General features: G+C 46.6%; 1 protein-coding gene across 6 annotated transcripts in view; it reads right to left on the minus strand.

The window, feature by feature from the left end:
- Nucleotides 1–13,488: 13,488 nt before the first annotated feature.
- The window catches only part of shroom3 (shroom family member 3), a 547,942-nt gene continuing 542,276 nt past the window's right edge, over nt 13,489–19,154 (minus strand). For all 6 annotated transcript variants that reach the window (XM_038791699.1, XM_038791697.1, XM_038791701.1 and 3 more), the window contains 3 exons: nt 18,531–18,684; nt 16,809–17,081; nt 13,489–15,568 (listed from right to left, as the gene is read on the minus strand). In XM_038791699.1, coding sequence (XP_038647627.1) covers nt 15,230–15,568; nt 16,809–17,081; nt 18,531–18,684 — 766 coding nt within the window. In that variant the 3' untranslated portion in view covers nt 13,489–15,229. The remainder of the gene's footprint in view (nt 15,569–16,808; nt 17,082–18,530; nt 18,685–19,154) is intronic.

A 19,154-nucleotide genomic window follows, 5' to 3' on the forward strand; every position in this document is an offset into this window, starting at 1 on the left:
GCACCCGGAGGAAACCCACGCAGAGACGGGGAGAACGTGCAGACTCCACACAGTGTCCCAGCGGGGAATTGAACCTGGGACCCTGGCGCTGTGAAGCCACATTGCTAGCCACTTGTGCTACCGTGCTGCCCATCATAGTTTAGGAAGAACGTGAAGACAGTAGAGAGAGTGCAGAAAAACATGGCAAGCATGGTTCTAGGCTTGAGGAACTTCAGTTACTTGAATAGATTGACAAAATTGGGGTTATTTTCCTTGAAGAGAAAATTGGATTGGATTGGTTTATTGTCACGTACCGAGGTACAGTGAAAAGTATTGTTCTGCATCCAGCCCAGACAGATCATTCATGAAAAGAAAATACACAATAGGGAAAACATAAAATACACAATGTGTATTTTGCAACCTAAGTAAAACCTTTTCTTACATAGTGAGAGGTTAGGATCTAGAAAGAGCTGCCAGAAAGTGATGGACAAGAGAATTGGACAATTATCCGAAGAGAAACAAATTGCAGGACTGGGGGGGGGGGAGGGTTGCTTTTGCAGAGAGCTGGCATGGAATTGATGGGCTGAATGGCCTCCCCATGCTGTCATCATTCTTTGATTGTAAGAAACTAACTGGGATATTTGTCATGAAATAGATTTAATGAGACTTTGTCCATAAAATTCAACCGCAAGTTTAAAATGAACACTCCAAGGAAATGCTATCTCCATTTTATTTATTCTTGTGACGTAGGCAGCACTGGTATGATAATTCTGACGGCACATTGTGTGGAACTGCAGTCTTTGGACTGGGTGGGGTGGCACTCCTTCTCTGAGGAACATAATTGTATTGCAGCTTTCTCCTTTCTGCTTCCTGTTCTCTCCGATTAATATTCATCTTAACAGTACTACTGCAGTGATATTTTTTTAAAAGTGAAATTTCTCATGATCTAAAACTTCTTTTTAGTAAGATTAATTCTTAAAATACACAAGTAACACAAACAGAAAAGCTCACATTTTGTGGCTAGAATTGAGAAATTAACTGCACTTTCGACAGATGACCACAGGATGGAGATATTTTCACAATCATAGATTTTTAAAACATTTGCAGGACTTGGAAATCTAAATAGAAAACAGGAAATATTGGACATTAAACAATTGGAAAAGAAAAATGTCAGGCTAAAATTTAGATCCAGAAAATTAGCCAGAACTAGAAACTGGAAGACATAAATGCTCTTAAATGTGGCTGAATAAAGCTTCAGGGCAAAGGCAGCATGATGGCTCAGTGGTCAGCATTGCTGCCTCACAGCACCGAGGTCCCAGGTTCAATCCTGACTCTGAGTCACTTTCTGTGGGGAGCTTGCACATTCTCCCTGTGTTTGTGTGGGTTTCATCCCCACAACCCAAAGATGTGCATGCTAAATTGCCCCTTAATTGGAAAAAATGAATTGGGTACTTTAAATTTATATTTTTAAAAAATAAAGCTACAAGGGCCATTTTGCTCCTGACATCATGACAGCCTTGACCTAAACAAGGACAAAAGAGCTGAACTCCAGAGGTGAGGTGAGGTGAGAGTGATTGCCTTCGACATTTGACTGAGTATGGCATCATGGAGCCTGTTGTAACCATCCTGAGAGCCATTGTGTGTGGACTGTGAGGTTCCCCGTGGCCTTGAACGAATATGAGCTTCTGCAATAAAGGGTGATGTGTTATCTGTGTTGGTCTAACATCGACTGCAACTGGATGCAGTAAAATGAGAAACAGGAGATGGTCCAACACTTTTTTATTGAACCTGTTGATTGCTGTACATAATCTGCTGTGGGTTGACCTCTATTAACCTAACTGATAACCTCCTACTGGCTTGACCAGACTAGCTCTCTATCACATGGTGATGATGTTCATTGGCCTGTGCACTGCGACTATACCCCTAGCTGTGTCCTGTGAGAGAGGGAGAGCCTTAATGCCCTGTGGGCTTTATAGTGGTGGTGTCCTGTCTGGTGATTGGTTGTTCTGTGTCGTGTGTGTTCATTGGTTATCCTGTGTGTCAATCACTGCCTGTCTGCATCTCATGATATACATGAGTGGATATTATGACATTTCCCCCTTTTAAAATAAATTTTGGAACGTGGCTGTATATGCATGCATAACTATGTACAAGTGGGGAATGAATGAACATATGAACATGGGAAGGTGTCTATTGTGCAGATACAGAGCAAACTGAAGAAAATTTACAAGATTTAAGTCTATAGATTCAGTCTTTGTGGTGGGCGACAAATTCTCGTCGATCGCCGCAGAGGTGGAGGGGAGGACGCCGGCACCTGGACAGACGGGATGGCTGCCATCTTGGTGGCCTTGTGGACATGTGGGATCGCTGCCAGATCGGTGGCCTCATGGTGCAAGACGTCCGGAGGAGGCATGATGACATGCGGAGAAGTGCGGTCGGGTGATGGCAGGGAACATCACGCAGCGCCCTCCTGTTGCGCCGTGAAATGGAGCCATCAGCCATTTGGACAACGAAAGACCTGGGAGCAGCCTGTCTGACGACAGCAGTTGGGGCTGACCAACCTCCCTCAGGCAGCTGAACGCGAACAACATCGTCTGGAGCCAGCGCAGGCAGATCCGTAGTCATGAAACTTGACTATTCCTGTCAGGAGACCCAAGCACTCCTTTTCGATCTGGGCATACCGTTGTTTGGTCGGAGTCATGTCCCTGGAGGTGTATGCCACTGGAGCCCAGGACGAGGAGTCGTCTCGCTGGAGGAGCACCGCCCCAATGCCGTCCTGGCTTGCCTCTGTGGATATCTTGGTATCCTTGGTTGGGTCAAAGAATGCCAGTACTGGGGCTGTGGTGAGCTTCGCCTTCAGCTCAAGCCACTCCGCTTGATGTGCGAGAAGCCACTGGAACACTGTCAACTTTTTTACGAAATGCCGGAGGGCATGTGGTGTGGGATGCCATGTTGGGAATGAATTTCCCGAGAAAATTCACCATCCCCACGAAACGGAGGGCCGCCTTTTTGTCCTCTGGGGTCTTCAGGGCATTGATTGCCAGCACCTTGTCAGTGTCAGGTTGCACACCCTGCTGTGAAATGTGGTCACCCAGAAACTTGATACCGGACCGACCAAATGAGCATTTGGCCCTGTTGAGCTGGAGGCCGTTTTCATGTATCCTCTGGAAAACCTGTTTGAGGCGAGCGATGTGATCCTCGGGCGTCGTGGACCAGATGATCACGTCATCCACATAGACTCGCACCCCCTCGATGCCCTCCATCATTTGCTCCATTATGCGATTAAATACTTCGGAAGCTGATATGATGCGAAGGCATGCGGTTGTAGCAATACCTGCCGAACAGAGTGTTAAACGTGCACAGCTTCCGACTGGACTCGTCCAGCTGTATCTGCCAGAACCCACGGGAGGCGTCCAGCTTGGTAAAGAATTTGGCATGAGCCATCTCACAGGTTAACTCTTCACGCTTTGGGATCGGGTAGTGCTCGCGCATGATGTTGCGATTCAGGTCTTTGGGATCAATGCAAATGCGGAGTTCACCAGAGGGCTTCTTAATGCAGACCATGGAGCTGACCTAGTTTGTTAGTTCTGTGACCTTTGAGATGATACCCTGGTCTTGGAGCTCTCGTAGCTGCGTTTTCAGACGATCCTTGAGAGGGGTCGGCACTCGGCGCGGTGCATGGATCACTGGGATGGCATTTGGTTTGAGCAATATCTTGTCACGATATGGGAGCGTGCCCATGCCATCAAACACATTGTGGTATTGCGTGAGAATGTCGTCTATCTCAGCCTGGAGATTTACATTGGGCGAGGCAGTCGCCGGTGTCGAGGACATGGCATGGATGCGCTGGACCAGATTTAGGAGTTTCATGCGCGAGCACCGAGCAGGGATGCCTTGTCAGGCCGGACGATCTCGAATCGTCACGTCACTTTGATTGCCTTGTGAGATACACCTAGCTGACACGATCCACTAGCAGCTATGGCATTGCCATTGTAGTCAAGGAGCTGGCAGGCTGGTGGAAGAATACTAGGTTGGTCTCGGATGCTGTTGAGGTCCGACTGTGATATGAGGTTTGCAGATGTGCCAGTGTCCAATTTAAATCGGATGCGAGACTGGTTAACCGTGACGACAGCATACCACTCATCGTCAGGATCCACAGTGAGGATTGAAAGGCGGTTTGCAGGCGCGGTGGAGACCAGCTCACGCGTGGTGATTATGCACAACTGGTATGGAGACTCGAGGCAGTCAGCATCGGGGTCCGTTGGGCTGTTGTGATCTGAATCCTGCATGTCTTTTTGTACGCAACAGACAGGTCTGTGCTGCAGCTGGGATCGCTGGCTGTTGGTCGGTGGAGCGGGCCTGCACAGCTGCATAAGGCCGCGTAATGCCCAGGCTTTCCACACTGTAGACATCGCCTTCCTTTGGCTGGACATTGCCGCTTTAAATGGGCGGAGCCACAATTTAGGCATGTCATGATGCTGACATTAGCACATTCCGTGTGCCATCGCACATGCGCAGTGCGGTCGGCCGACGTTCGCACATGCGCATCGGGGTCTTCGGCCTCGTCGCCCACCCGGTCATGGCGCGCATGCGTAGGGACCCAGGAATAGCGTGCAAAACGGCCACTCTCCTCGATGCTCAGGCCTTGCATTTTTGCGATGGCCTGCACCCTTTCTGCCTCGTGGGAGACTAGTTTTGCATTTTCTGCCGCCCTGATGTGGGAGTAACAATTCCTGTCATGCTCATGGACAACACATGTTTTGATGGCGACGGAGAGGGTCAACTGTTTGATTTTGAGGAGCTGCTCCCTCAGGGAGTCGGACTGGACCCCAAAAACGATCTGATCCCGGATCATGGAATCAGCCGTTGAGTCATAATTACATGACTGCGCTAGGATGCGGAGATGGGTCAAGAAGGACTGAAAAGGTTCATCCTTACCCTGAAGCCTCTGTTGGAAGATGTATCGTTCAAAGCTCTCATTCACCTCAATGTCACCGTGGTTGTCGAATTTCAGCAGAACCGTCTTGAACTTCGTCTTGTCTTCGCCAGCGGCAAACGTGAGCGAGTTATAGATGTGGATGGCGTGGTCCCCGCAGTCGACAGGAACAGCGCGATATTCCGGGCATCCGATGCTGCCTCGAGGCCAGAGGCCTCGATATACAGGAGGAACTTTTGTTTGAAGACTTTCCAGTTGGTGCCGAGGTTGCCGGAGATCCGGAGTTGCGGAGGAAGTTGGATCTTTTCCATGTCGCTGGATGGCTGCGTGCTGGTCATTGCAGATTCACTCAAGGTAGGTTTGTTAGACTTAATAGCTCTCTGGTACCATGATGTTTTATATGTGTTGGTCTAACATCGACTGCAACTGGATGCAGTAAAACGAGAAACAGGCTTCCGACACAGGAGATGGTCCAACACTGTTTTATTGAACCTGTTGATTGCTGTACATAATCTGCTGTGGGTTGACACTCTATTAACCTAACTGATAACCTCCTACTGGCTTAACCAGACTAGCTCTCTATCAAATGGTGATGATGTTCATTGGCCTGTGCACTGCGACTATCTCCCTAGCCGTGTCCTGTGAGAGAGGGAGAACCTTAATGCCTGTGGGCTTTATATTGGTGGTGTCCTGTCTTGTGATTGGTTGTTCTGTGTCAAGTGTTCATTGGCTATCCTGTGTGTCAATCACTGTCTGTCTGCATCTCATGATGTCCACGAGTGGATATTATGACAAAGGGATGGGGCTTCTCCTAACGAGGACAACCCAGCTGTCAAAAAATCCCCGACCCGGATGTGGGTTGGGGTGGGAGGCCCTTAGGGGAATGGACTTTTAATAGTCAGATTAAACCTTTTGTTTTGCCTCCATCGTTGCTTCCTTGAGGTCACTCTGTCAGGATCCAACAGAGCCCTTTAGCAAAGCTGGTGTCAATGGGAATCAGGGGAAAACTCTCCACTGGTTGGAGTTATATCAGGCACAAAGGAAGATTGTTGTGGAGATCAATCATCTCTGTCCCAGAACATCACAGCAAGAGTTCTTCAGAGTGTCTGAGGCCCTACCATCTTCATCAATGACCTTCCCTCCATTATAACGTCAGAAGTGTGAACATTTACTGATCTCGGCACAATGTTCAGTACCATTCATGACTCCTCAGATACTGAAGCAATCTATTCCCAAATACAACAAGACCTGGACGATATCCCGGCTTGGGCTGACAAGTGGCAAGTAAGGAGAAAGGAGATGGCAGTGGCACTGAAGGTGTTAGTAGAGGAGGCAATTTCCCCAGTGAAGGTAGCTGTTGCAAAGGCGTCAGCTGAGGTGAGGGAACAGAGTGATGAGATTATGGGAGTGAAGGAGGCCATGTCGCGGCACAGCGATCAGCTCACCTCGATGGGTGAAGAGCTACAGAGGGTGGTTGAGGCCAATAAAGGGCTGCAAGCAAAGCTGCAGGTTATGGAGAAGCACTCGAGACAACAAAATGTAAGGCTTGTAGGCCTGCCCGAGGAGGGCAGAGGGCCCAAGGCCGACAGAGTACTTTGCCAAGGTGTTGGCAGAACCAATGGGGGAGGGAGACGAACCCTCTCAGTATGAATTGGGCCGAGCTCATCAGTTGCTGAGGTCTCAGCCTAAGTTAAACGAGCTGCCAAGGGCAGTGATAACCTGTTTTCACAGATTACACATGAAGGAGAAGGTATTGAACTGGGCAAAGAAGGAATGGGAGGTGCCAAGGTTCGTATCTATCAGGAAGTGATGGTGGAACTGGCACGGCCGAGTGAGGGCTGCATTGTGTGACAGTGGAGTACGGTTTTGGAGTGGTGTATCCAGCAAAGCTAAGCTGACCTACAACTCCAGAGAATTTTATTTAGAAACGGTGGAGGTGGCGGAGGCATTTAAGAAGGCAGATGGCTTGGTACAGAAGTAAAGAGTGGGAGAATGTATATATGTAACTTTGAATAATGTTCCTATTTCATACTGTTATAGAGATTAAAAGTTTTTTATTGTTGTTCTTTGTAGCTTTGAATAATGCTTTTGCTTCATGCTGTTATAGTGATTCAAGATTTTGTTGCTCTTCTTTGTAGCGATGTTTTTTTATGAAAAGTATATATATGATTGTTTTTGTTTCCAGGGACTGGGCGGGAGGGGAGGAAAGGCCCGAACAGGGGCCCCTGCACTAGCCAACTCAAGTCAGCTAGTGATGGAGGTGTTGTGGGGGTGGGGCTGCGGACATTGGGGTCTGGTGAACAGGTTTCAATGGGCCTAGGAGGTGAGAAAAGGGAGGGGAGGGGATCGACACTGGGTGGGGTTTCTTCGAGAGGGAGTGTAGGGGGATTCTGGGAGGGGGATGGGGTTCGATGTCAACAATAGGGACGGGTCAGGCTCAGTGGGTAGGGCCCAAAATTATGATGATCGTGGAAAGGCAGGGGGTGGTGGTGAAAGAGACCCCCTGTTAGAATAGTTATGTGGAACGTGAGGAGGTTGGGAGGTCCAGTGAAGAGGTCGAGGGTGCTTGTGCATTTGAAAAGTTTGAAAGCAGATGTGGCGATGCTGCAGGAGACTCACTTGAGGGTGAAGGATCAGGTGAGGCTTAGAAAGGGGTGGGCTTGCCAGCTGTTTCACTTGGTTTTTTATAGAAGGGCACAGGGGGTTGCGGTTCTGGTGAATAAAAGAGTGAAGTTCTAAATGAGGCAGATCAGGGAGGTAGATACGTAATAGTGACAGGGGCATTGGAAGGAAATTGGTGGCGTTGGTAAGCGTGTGTGGTCCTAACTGGGATGGTGCAGGGTTTGTAAAGAAGGTGTGTGGGGCCATCCCCGACTTGGATTCACATAAATTGATAGCGGGTGGAGACTGGAATATGGTGCAGGAGCCAAATTTGGACAGGTCACGACCGCGATCGCTTACCCAGTCAGAGGGAGTGAAGGCGTTGGTGGGCTAATGGTGGAAATGGGGGGAGTGGACCCCTGGAGGTTCTTGCACCCGGAGGAGTGGGAGTATTCTTTCTTCTCTTCAGTTCATAAGGCTTATCAGCGGATAGATTTTTTTGTGGTGGGGAAGTCGCTGTTGGCCAGGGTCAAGGGGTCGGAATATTCGACAGTTGCAATATCGGACCATGCGCCACACGAGTTCGATATGGTGTTGGAGAAGGGAATAGTGCAGAGGCGGGGTGGAGATTGGATATGGGGCTGTTGGGGGACCGAGGGCTTTGTGATATGATTGGAAAAGTGATTGAGGAATATGTGCGGTTTAATTGTACGTGTGAGGTCTCGCAGGCAGTGATGTGGGACGTTTTGAAGGCAGTGGTGAGGGGGGAGGCGATATTGTTTAAGGTAAAGGTGTATAAGGAGGAGAGGATGGAACTGCAAAGGTTAATAGATGAGATGTTGGAAGTGGATAGGTGGTATGTAGAGGATGTGGATCCAACGCTGTTGGAAAAGAGGAAGGGGTTTCAGGCGAGTTTTGACCGGCTGTCCACAAGGAAGGCGGTGTGCCAATTGAGGCGGGTGAGGGGAGCGGTCAGTGAGTATGGAGAGAAGGCGGGCTGCATGCTGGCAGGTCAACTTCGGAGGGAGGCAGCGATGAGGGAAATTGTTCAGGTGCGGGATAGGGCAGGGGAATTGCTGGTGGCTCCGGGCCAGATTTGAGGAGTTTTACGAGAGATTGTATAGGTTGGAACCACCTGGGGAGGATCCGGACATGCAGGAATTCTTGGATGGCTTGGAATACCCGTGGCTGGGGGAGGAGAAAAGGGCCACATTGGAGAGGGTGATAGCGGATCAGGAGATTAAAGATGCGATTGGGAGGATACAGTCAGGGAAGGTGGCAGGGCCGGATGGGGTTCGGGTGGAATATTACAAGAAATTTGTCAAGTTGGCACCGCTGATGGTGGGGATCTTTGAGGAGGCGAAAGGGAAGGGGGTGTTGCCACAGACTTTGGAGCAGGCATCGATCTCCCTTTTGCTCGAGAATCATAAGGATCCGACAGAATGTGGGTCGTATAGGCCCCATATCACTTTTGAATGTGGCGCAAAGGTGTTGGCGAAGGTATTGGCGGGTAGGTTGGAGGAGTGCCTGCTGAAGGTGATGGGGGAACGTCAGACTGGGTTTGTGAAGGGGAGGCAGTTCTTTTTGAACATTAGGAGGGTATTGAACGTGGTTATGGTACCGGCAGAGGGGAGGGAGACAGAGGTAATTGTGGTAATTGGACACCGAGAAGGTGTTTAACCGAGTAGAGTGGGGTTATTTTATTGCGGTTCTGCAGCGGTTTGGGATGGGACCACGATTTGTAGACTGCTGTACAGGGAGCCGAGGGCAAGTGTCCGCATATCATGAATTTGTGATATTTTCCTCTGCACCATGTGACCAGGAATGGATGTCCTATGTCTCCCCTGTTGTTCGTGCTTGCGATTGAGCCATTGGCCATCACGTTGAGGAGTTTGGACGTGTGGAAAGGGATAGTGACCCGGGGGGGGGGGGGGGGGGGGGGGTGCTGCTGCACCATCAATGACCACAGAAGCGAGGTTGTAGTCTGAACTGAAGGCTTTAATAGGCTAGATGTTTCCCCCAGCAGCTCAGGTACAGAAATGAAGCTGCGGGGGTAACACGGGCTCTTATACCCCTCCTTTACTGGGTGGAGCTACCTTACAGCCTTAACCAATAGATGACAAGTATTACATACCAATGGACCAATAAGCAGCGAGCCTTATCCACCAATGGTGTTTCGGCATACTACCACATAGAGTATAGAGTATCTATGTATGCGAACGATTTGCTGTTGTATGTATCGGAGTGTGTTGATGGGGGACATATTGGAGCTATTTCGTGTGTTTGGATCTTTTTCGGGATATAAACTAAATTTAGATAAAAGTGAATATTTTGCGGCGTCTCGGCCAGGGGTGGGGGTGGGGGGGCTACCATTCCGTAGGGTGGGGACTCACTTTAGATATCTGGGGGTGCAGGTGGCACGGGATTGGGGAGGGCTCCATAGGTATAACATTAATAGTCTGGTGGGGAGGGTGAAAGCGGATCTGACAAGGTGGGATGGTCTCCCTCTGTCACTGGCAAGTCGGGTACAGGCGGTTAAAATGAATGTGTTGCCTCGATTCTTGCTTATTTTTCAGTGCCTGCTGATCTGCCTGCCAAAGGAGGGTTGGGTCTTCCAAATTTGCTATATTATTACTGGGCAACGAACGCAGAGAAGGTGAGGAGCTGGGTTAGAGGGGGGACTCCCAGTGGATTAGAATGGAGGAGTGTCTGTGTAGGGAGTCGGGCTGAGGGCGTTGGCAACAGCACCGCTCCCGATGGCCCCGGGAAATACTCAGGGATTCCGGTAGTAGTGGCGACGTTGAAAATCTGGAGGCTGTTGCACCAGCAGTTTAGGCGGGGGTCAGTGTCAGGGGAAATGCTGATTCGGGGGAAACCACAAATTTGAACCATGGAAGTGGGTTGGGAGTTTTCGGAGATGGGAGGAGAAGGGAGTCAGGGTATTAAAGGATTTGTTTCTAGGGGGCCGGTTTGCGGGATTGAAGGAGCTGGAGGCAAAAAATGGGTTGGGACAGGGGGAAATGTTTAGGTATGTACAGGTCTGAGATTTTGCTAAGAAGTACAGACCTTTCTGGTGGCACCGGCCTCCACACTGTTGGAGGAGGTGCTGGTGACAGGGGGAAAGGAGAAGGGGGTGGTGTCGGCGATTTATGGGACGATTCTGGGGGGAGAAGGCACCGCTGGTGGGGATTAAGGCAAAGTGGGAGGAATGAGGGGGCATGGAGGAGGAGTTGTGGTGTGAGGTGCTCCGGAAGGCGAATGCCTCAACTTTATGCACGAGATTGGGGCTGATACAGCTGAAGGTGGTGTATAGGGCGCATCTCACAAAGGCGAGGATGAGCCGACTCTTTGAGGGGGTCGAGGATGTTTGTGAATGTTGCCGGGGGAGGGGCAAACCACATTCATATGTTTTGGCCATGTCCAAAGCTGGAGGAGTATTGGAGGGAGGTTTTCAGGGGAATTCCGAAGGTGGTACAGGTGAGGCTTGAGCTGGGTCCTCTGGAGGTCATATTCGGGATATCGAATCGGCCGGGGTTGGAGCAGATATATTAGTCTTCGCCTCACTGATCGCCCGAAAGCAGATCCTGTTGGGAGTGGAGGTCAGTTTCTCCACCATGTGCCTGATGGCAACTCATGGGCTTTGTTAATTGGGCACTTTCTAGAATTGGATGACATCGAACATTAGGGGGAGGGTGTTGGACTGTGTATGTTGTTGTTAATGACTATGTATGGGTGGATGATGGATTCCTGAATCCTTTTCTTTGATGTTTGTATTTAAAATGTTGAGGGTTGTTTGGGGGTTAGTGGGAGGGAGGAATTATTGGCCAGGGGATTGACATTGTATTTCTTACCGTTGATTGTTTGTTGGTGGGTGTAAATTTGGATGAAAATATTTTTAAAAGATGGTTCTCTACCATCTAAAGAGAAATTCAGGATGGACAACAAATGCTGATCCTGCCAGTGGCGTCCACATCCCATAAAAGTATAAAAAGGATCAGAATTGTGGGGCAGGGATTTGTGGTAAAGAGAAAGCAAGGGAGTCACAAATCAGTCAGAGTGGCAAGGAGTTAATGAGTGAAGCATGGAGGCAGCAACCCAATTCTTTGAAAAACTGGAAAGTAGTGGGACTAATGATTGATGTGCGAGGTCAGCAATGAGTCAGGCTTTGAAAGGTATGAAAACAACTGAATAAGGAGAACTTTATACACAGAAGTTGTTTCTAGATAGGCAACACATTATCATGGCTTTTACTAGCTTTGGGATAGATTTTGCTGTAAATGTGCTGATGAGCAAATCGCATTGGAAATAAGACAGCCATTTCCACCAGCTGCACACGCTCAGTTAACTGGTAGAATTGAGAAATTGTTCAGATGCTCTTAACCCTTCACCTTTTATTCCATGACATCTTTGGTATTTAATCCCTCCTGCTCTCCAACTCATCCTACATCAACAAAGCTTTATGAACTTGGACACTGTTAAAGAATGGTGTTGAATCATACATATTATTAACATTCCATCACATGCTGATGTTGTGTTAACTGATCTCAACTGATGGGGAAATTGGTTGAAATATAGTCGCAAATAGCTTCACCAATTCTGATCACTGTCCAGTGAACCCTTATGGAATGATGCGTGTCAAAGACAGGACGGAGTCGAGCTGAGTCGTCCACTGACTCTGTTGAGTTTCACAAATAAAGATTAGCTGCTGGATGGGATGTTGAAAGGCTGCCAGCATGAGGAGGGGAGAAAAGGGAAAAATGTCTGGCATACAATACATGATTTAAAAAAAATATTTAGAGTACCCAATTCATTTTTCCAATTAATTGGCAATTTAGCGTGTTCAATCCACCTAGTTGCACATTTTTGGGTTGTGGGGGCAAAAGCCACGCAAACACGGGGAGAATGTGCAAACTCCACATGGACAGTGACCCAGAGCCAGGATCGAACCTGGGACCTCGGCGCCATGAGGCAGCAGTGCTAATCACTGTGCCACCATGCTGCCCTACATGATTTTTTAATATGGTCTCCTTTTTATAGATGAGCTTTTCACGAGGTGGACTTGATAATTAAAGAACCAGAGTGCACTTTAATCCTGTGGTAAATAAAGGCAATCCAGTCTCCTGGTTAGTCACCAGCTTGAACAAAACAGATATACATGACCAGCTAAGAACCATGGAGTCAGGCTGATTTGACCAACTTTGCAGGCACATGGAGGATACAATTCAGGGCATTGCACACATCTTCTGGTGTGGCAGGTGGGAGGGGGAGATGTACAAATGTACAGTTACAATGTGGCATCTGTACGCTGTGGAAATCCGGTCCTGTCTTAACTTGGCACAAGCCAACACCGTCTGTAACTTGGCACAATGGAGCGTCACCGTTAAACTACCACAATCCAGCACCGCCTTGACCTTCTCTGCCTCAACAAGAGCTTCCCCAGCCGCTCCACATAACCAAAGTCCCTTATCCCTGCTAACATTCTAGTAAATTTCCTCTGCATCCTCTCGCAGGCTTTAACATCCTTTTGAATGGTGGGTGACCCAGAATTGAACGCAATACTCCAGCTGAGGGCCAAATGGCATTTTATGAAGTCTCAGAATAACCTCCTTGATTTTCTATTTTATGCATCCAACTACACGCAGTAATTTGCTTTTATGTACTATTTTGAGTTTGCCCATATTTGTTTTACCTGGCTTTCTCACAGACACCAGGAGAGATTTTCTACCTGGTTTGAAATCAAGTTCCACAAGGTCCCACCATCATGCATATTAATTGTAACTGTTAAGCAAACAGGAGGTGGGGCTCAGAAAACATTATTCATTTGCTGAACATTAAGTCTCCCTGCTCATAAAAAAGGAACATTAAAAAGATAGCCTATTTCTGGACAGCAAAGCATGCAGGTAAATGTGTTACGAATGTTTTAGCACAATGATGTTGCTATATTCACACAGGAAACAAAACACACAACCGAGTGCCGACACACATCATTTTTATTGTCTGTAGCAGTTACGTGGTTTACAAGCTTCAATGTCATGATTTCTGTCTGAAAACATCTGACTGTGAGATGTACAGCAAACTCCTTCTTATTTATTTCACATCCATACAACTGGCTGATTTGGGAGAAGTCATGCAGTGTGTTTCACATCACTGTCTGGACAAAGACTCAGAATGGCTATGGAGAACGTATTGAATGAGTCCAGCTGTGACCGTAGCCAAGTCGTGATTGAACTCTGAGAAGTCATCACCTTCTGAATAAAAGACGTTGGCGTTACAATCAAGAATGAGCAATTATCCATACAGCAACGTATCGTTAGGTGCAGCAACAAAGCTTAAAAAAACTAAAACCCAGATCTGACAGGCTGAGAAATGAATATTCTTAACGCATCTGCTATGCCAGTGACTAGAGTTTAGAAACTTAGTATTATGTACAGTGGTTTACAAGCATCCCAGTACACTGAGAAATCAGAACATGAAAAATGAATATTTTAAAAGGAGAAAATAAAAGACAGCGTTAGAAAATCTGTTATTACTAATTGAATCAACGCCTTAGCAAACCCAGAGCTCTGTGGGTGGAGCTGTGCACATCCGCACTGTAAACTGCATTCCCAGTACTACGATTAACATCACATTACGCACACAGTGATGGGAACACGCTTCAAACAGGTGAGCTCGGATGGTGTACTTTTTATAATTTCCTTCATCCACGGAGAATACTTCTGTGACAAACACATTCCACTTGTTCCACAGACCTTGGTCGTCTAGAGTTGTGTTTTCAATCGAGTCCAACCTAGATATAAATATTGGGCCCACTGAAGGTCTCCTGCCTTCCGGCAATGGTCACCCATGATGAATAGTTTTCCGTGGCCATTAAGATTTACTAGCTGTAAGAAAGGGTGAACACCCATTGACTGGGAGGGGGCTCATGTCTAACATGTAATCGCCAAATATTAGGACAAAATGCACTTATTTATAAATTTAAGTTTCTAAACACGATTTTGAAAAGTGAACAATTGACAGTTTGAACTGGATTTCTTGATGTGAGAATTGAGCATCGCCCAAAGTTACTTTGAAAGTATCAGTCAACGTCAGTGTGTACCATTCTGAACTGTTTCTCCAAACTGCCGCTTTCTTGTTCCTGGTGGTCCTAAGTCCTTCATTGTTAATCAAAAAAAAAACCTCTGAAGATTGCAATCACTTTTTGTGACTATACGTTGTTTTCTTTCCTCCAAAAGTTATTTTCTTACAAAATTAGATTTTTTTCCCCCTACGCAATAAAGTAGAACCATAAAAGGTTAGCGTATGTACAGAAACTTACACTTCAAAATTATAAATAGTAGTAATTATCTGTTGTTATTGGGAAGGCTACAAAAAGCTTTCTTTTTGCTTTTAAAATAAGTTGCAAGCAGAGACATTTTATTGTGCTGTTCTCCTTGGTAGGGGCTTTAAAAAGTATCTTTAACATCACTTTTGAAAAGATGTTCCAGATGCCTCACAGGCATTTTCAAGTTTTGTGCTGTTGCAGACTTGCCTGTAATAAATTCCCATGAGGAACATCTTCTGCCTCAACAATGCTCGCCATTGTTCCTTTAAAACATAGATTTTGCTCGCAATTTAAATATGCCGCCTTCTTCATCCAGAATCCCTCCTTGTTCTTGTTCGCTGAGTGATTTACTGTTAAAACCTGATAAAATAAATCCTTTTCATTTTCCTTTTTTAAAGTGGAGAGGTAAATTTTGTTTGCGATGTGGCAGGCTCCGGGTGGCTGGCAGGTGAGTGAGCCGTCCTTTGTGATACGAAGTCAGCAGGCAGGCTCTCCAACAAACACTTGAGCTGCTCCTCGCCCAGCTTGATCTTGTCATCCAGCTCTCGCTGCTCCATCAGCAAGGCTGCCTTCATCTTCACAAAGTGCTGGTAGTCTCGGAATTGCTCCTCCGTCAAGTAGTTCTCCAGGATGTCCAGGACCACGCGCGCCCTGCGATCCAGATTCTCCTTCAGTTCCTTTGCATCCTCGTGCTGACTAGTCAGAAGTCTCCGCTTCTCATTCAATAGATTCTGAAACATGAGATGCACAATTTTGAAATTACTTCCAAGCTACTCAAAGTGAAAGCTTACGAGGAGAAGAAATTAGAAAGCTATTGGGCCCAACAAGCCCATCCCTTTCCCCCTCTCTTGTCCAGTTTTCTGTCCTCCCCTTCTCTTTCTGGGATACAGATCCTCGGCTCACTTACTTGGCCTCGAGCAGCTGATCAATGTGGCTACTGTTTGGGTGCCAGTGACTACAGGAAGACATCACAGACAATCCCAAGATTATGCTCAATCAACAGCTACATACTTCGAATAGGATGGAGATATGGAACACAGATAGAACATAGAACAGTACAGCACAGGCCCTTCGGCCCTCGATGTTGTGCCGAGCAATGATCACCCTACTTAAACCCACATACCCGTAACCCAACAATCCCCCCATTAACCTTACACTACGGGCAATTTAGCATGGCCAATCCACCTAACCCGCACATCTTTGGACTGTGGGAGGAAACCGGAGCACCCGGAGGAAACCCATGCACACACGGGGAGGACGTGCAGACTCCACACAGACAGTGACCCAGCCGGGAATCGAACCTGGGACCCTGGAGCTGTGAAGCATTGATGCTAACCACCATGCTACCGTGAGGCCCTACTTCTCTTCCCTAACCTGGGGATGCTGAGACTAGCTCTATTATATTTTACACCTGTCATCTGCACTGAAGCATCAATATTGGAAGTTACTGAACATCAGTCCTCAGAAATGACCCAGGTTTGTTTCCTAAGTTGTGTTTAATTAGCTGTTTTTAACACGACCGATGATCGGGATGGGGGTGAAGTGTCCTACAAACAGGCTCACCAAAGGAACGAGGAGGAAATAAAGCTAGTTAGGTGTCCCACAGCATGTCAAATTCTAGTGAATCATTGAGAAACAGGCTTAGAGCAGAATTATGATTTTGACTCACTCAGGAAGATTCCATCAGTATACATGGTTATCAAACCACTACCTTAGAATGGTATGGTCCAATGTTGTATTACATACAGTATTTATCACCAGCCCATGAAGAAAACATAGCTCTCCTCTATTAAAAAGCACCACAATCATTTTATCAACTACCCCGAGACAGAAATATCTAATATCTTAGTCCTCTTACATGCTACAGCTTCTAAATGATAGGAACCAAAATCTTCCCTCTGTTGACTGTATATGCCAATAGTCTTAATCAATCCAAATTGCAGCACAAGTTAAGTAAAACAGGTTACATACACGCTCCTCAGCATTTGCATTTTCATCCAGAGTCTTCAAGACATTTTCCACTCGAGCCAAACGGCCAGAGAGAGAAAGCAGCAAGTTTACGACCTTATCCAAATCCCCAATGAACATCTTGTACTTTTCATACTCGTTGGACTTGCACAGGCCTTTAATCATGTTCTCTACATCCTCGCCCAAAGCACTATTCAGTTTCATGTCAGCTGTTAGGTTCTCCTTGGCTTCACGTAGGGTCCGAAGTTTACATGTTATGCTTTCAATTAGCTCAGACTACAAAGGAAAAAAAGAGCAGAACTAAATCAGGGGAAAAAATGTCACAATCAATACTTTGAAAGCTTTTTGTGAAAAACTTTAAAAGTGACCATTTTACTCAATTCACCACACAGTCTGGTTTACTGCTGACCAGAGCTACATTACATAGTTTGTGACTAATTTACTACCGCCAGTGACTTCAAGAAGAGTACTGCAAAGCAAATGAAGGGGCGCCACTATCAGTAGAGGTACAGGACACTCCGTGAAGAGATGCTTTATCGATTCCTCTGGCAACAAGCAATCAGCCACCATTTATTTTGTCCAGAAAAGGCAGACCCTGTCTTGACAGGCCAGTGACTTGATCACCTCTGGCTTCAGTACACTTTCCTCAGCTTTCAGGAAAATCAGACGGGCAGAAGCCAAGAAGTAATTCACATCTTTCAAACAGTTGTTGGTCTGAGAACGCTGGTTCTATGGAATACCCCCGGCAATGTAGATCACAATATACAGCTCTGGCATCTCAAGTATGAATCACTTTTACTTGACTGAATTGTGTAAAGAGGCGTCAGATAACACCAGATTACTTTCTGTGGCTGCACTGAAAATCAAACCAAAAGATCAGCAATGGTGAATGATGTTGAAAGGATGTGACAATTGGATAGTGGTCTGTGGAAAGCCCAGGACACAGCCATTGTGAACTGAAATCGACATACATTCATCATATCATATATATATATATATAACAGCAAGTTGACGATAGTGGTCTGAATTCAACCAAATAAAAATAATTTTTTTTAACTAACTGTACTGCACTGTGGAGGAATAGGAAGACATTTCAAAGGGGAAATATATTTTTTTATAAATTTAGAGTACCCAACTATTTTTTTTTCCAATTAAGGGGCAATTTAGCGTGGCCAATCCACCTAACCTGCACATCTATGGGTTGTGGGAGTGAAACCCACGCAGACACGGGGAGAATGTGCAAACTCCTCACGGACAGTGACCCAGGGCCGGGATTCGAGCCCGGGTCCTCAGCGCTGTAGTCTCAGTGCTAACCACTGCGCCACATGCCACCCTCAAAGGTGAAATATGAGCATTAATTTCAACACAACCAACTAATTTACTATTCGGCCCATTAGAAACAATAGCATTTGGCTATCCCTCTTGAACGCTCTGACATTCTTCATGTAAAAGCCGACATCCTGAGTCTTGTCGGCTATTTGACTGCAGGGGATATGGCAATGAGGTTGGATAGACTTTCCAGCAGGCAGCACTGAGGCTAACTGTGGTGTCCTGCCCACCATGGTGTCAGGGTCAGCTCACTGAGGCCTAATGAAGAATCAAATCTGATGTCCCCCAGTCTCTATAGGTTTTTGTTACACTGGATTAATACTTTTAGCAACCGAGGCACTGGGAGAAGTGAACCAGCCAGGTTTCGCTCTGAATGAAGGTTTGAAATTGCAGTACTTTTTTCTCATTGATGTCTGGTTCTTCTTCCTCATCTTCAGCAGGATTTCTCTGCATGTCCTTTATTTTATTCATCAGTTCAGCTTTGACGGCAGACGTGCTATAGTAAGTGGGACATTGAGCTGAAGCAGCTCCCGTCTCTCTTTCTTCTTTCCTAAGTACAAAGAAGGAAGTTTAAAGATTTAAGTCGCTGTTTATGAACACACAAGCTTTCCAAAGAAGAAAAAATTATAGTTTTAAATAGAAATGTTTAGAGGCATTCTCTTTAACAAACAAAAGACGAGTTAGCCAGATATCTCCATCACTGAAAAACATTTCAAGTTCTTTTTCAAAGTAACTCTTCACCTCCACCCCAGACACTGGCAAACTCCAAGTTGTACCAAGGTATGGGTTTGCTATCAACTTTCCCAAGGCCAACACTGAATCAATGGGCCAAATGGCCAACTTCTATTTGATTTTATGATTGTATGAAGTCACCATTTGTTCATGACTATTTTCCAGCAGGTCATCAAGAGCAGGAAATTTCCCCCTTCTCTAAGCCTTCAAGGCCAATTAAAATAGCTGCCACCCTGTCTAAGATCAGCGAGTGTTAATCTGAGCATCAGTCTATTCTATAAGGCTCAG

The sequence above is a fragment of the Scyliorhinus canicula genome, chromosome 3 (genome assembly GCF_902713615.1).
Source record: "Scyliorhinus canicula chromosome 3, sScyCan1.1, whole genome shotgun sequence".
NCBI lineage: Eukaryota > Metazoa > Chordata > Chondrichthyes > Carcharhiniformes > Scyliorhinidae > Scyliorhinus > Scyliorhinus canicula.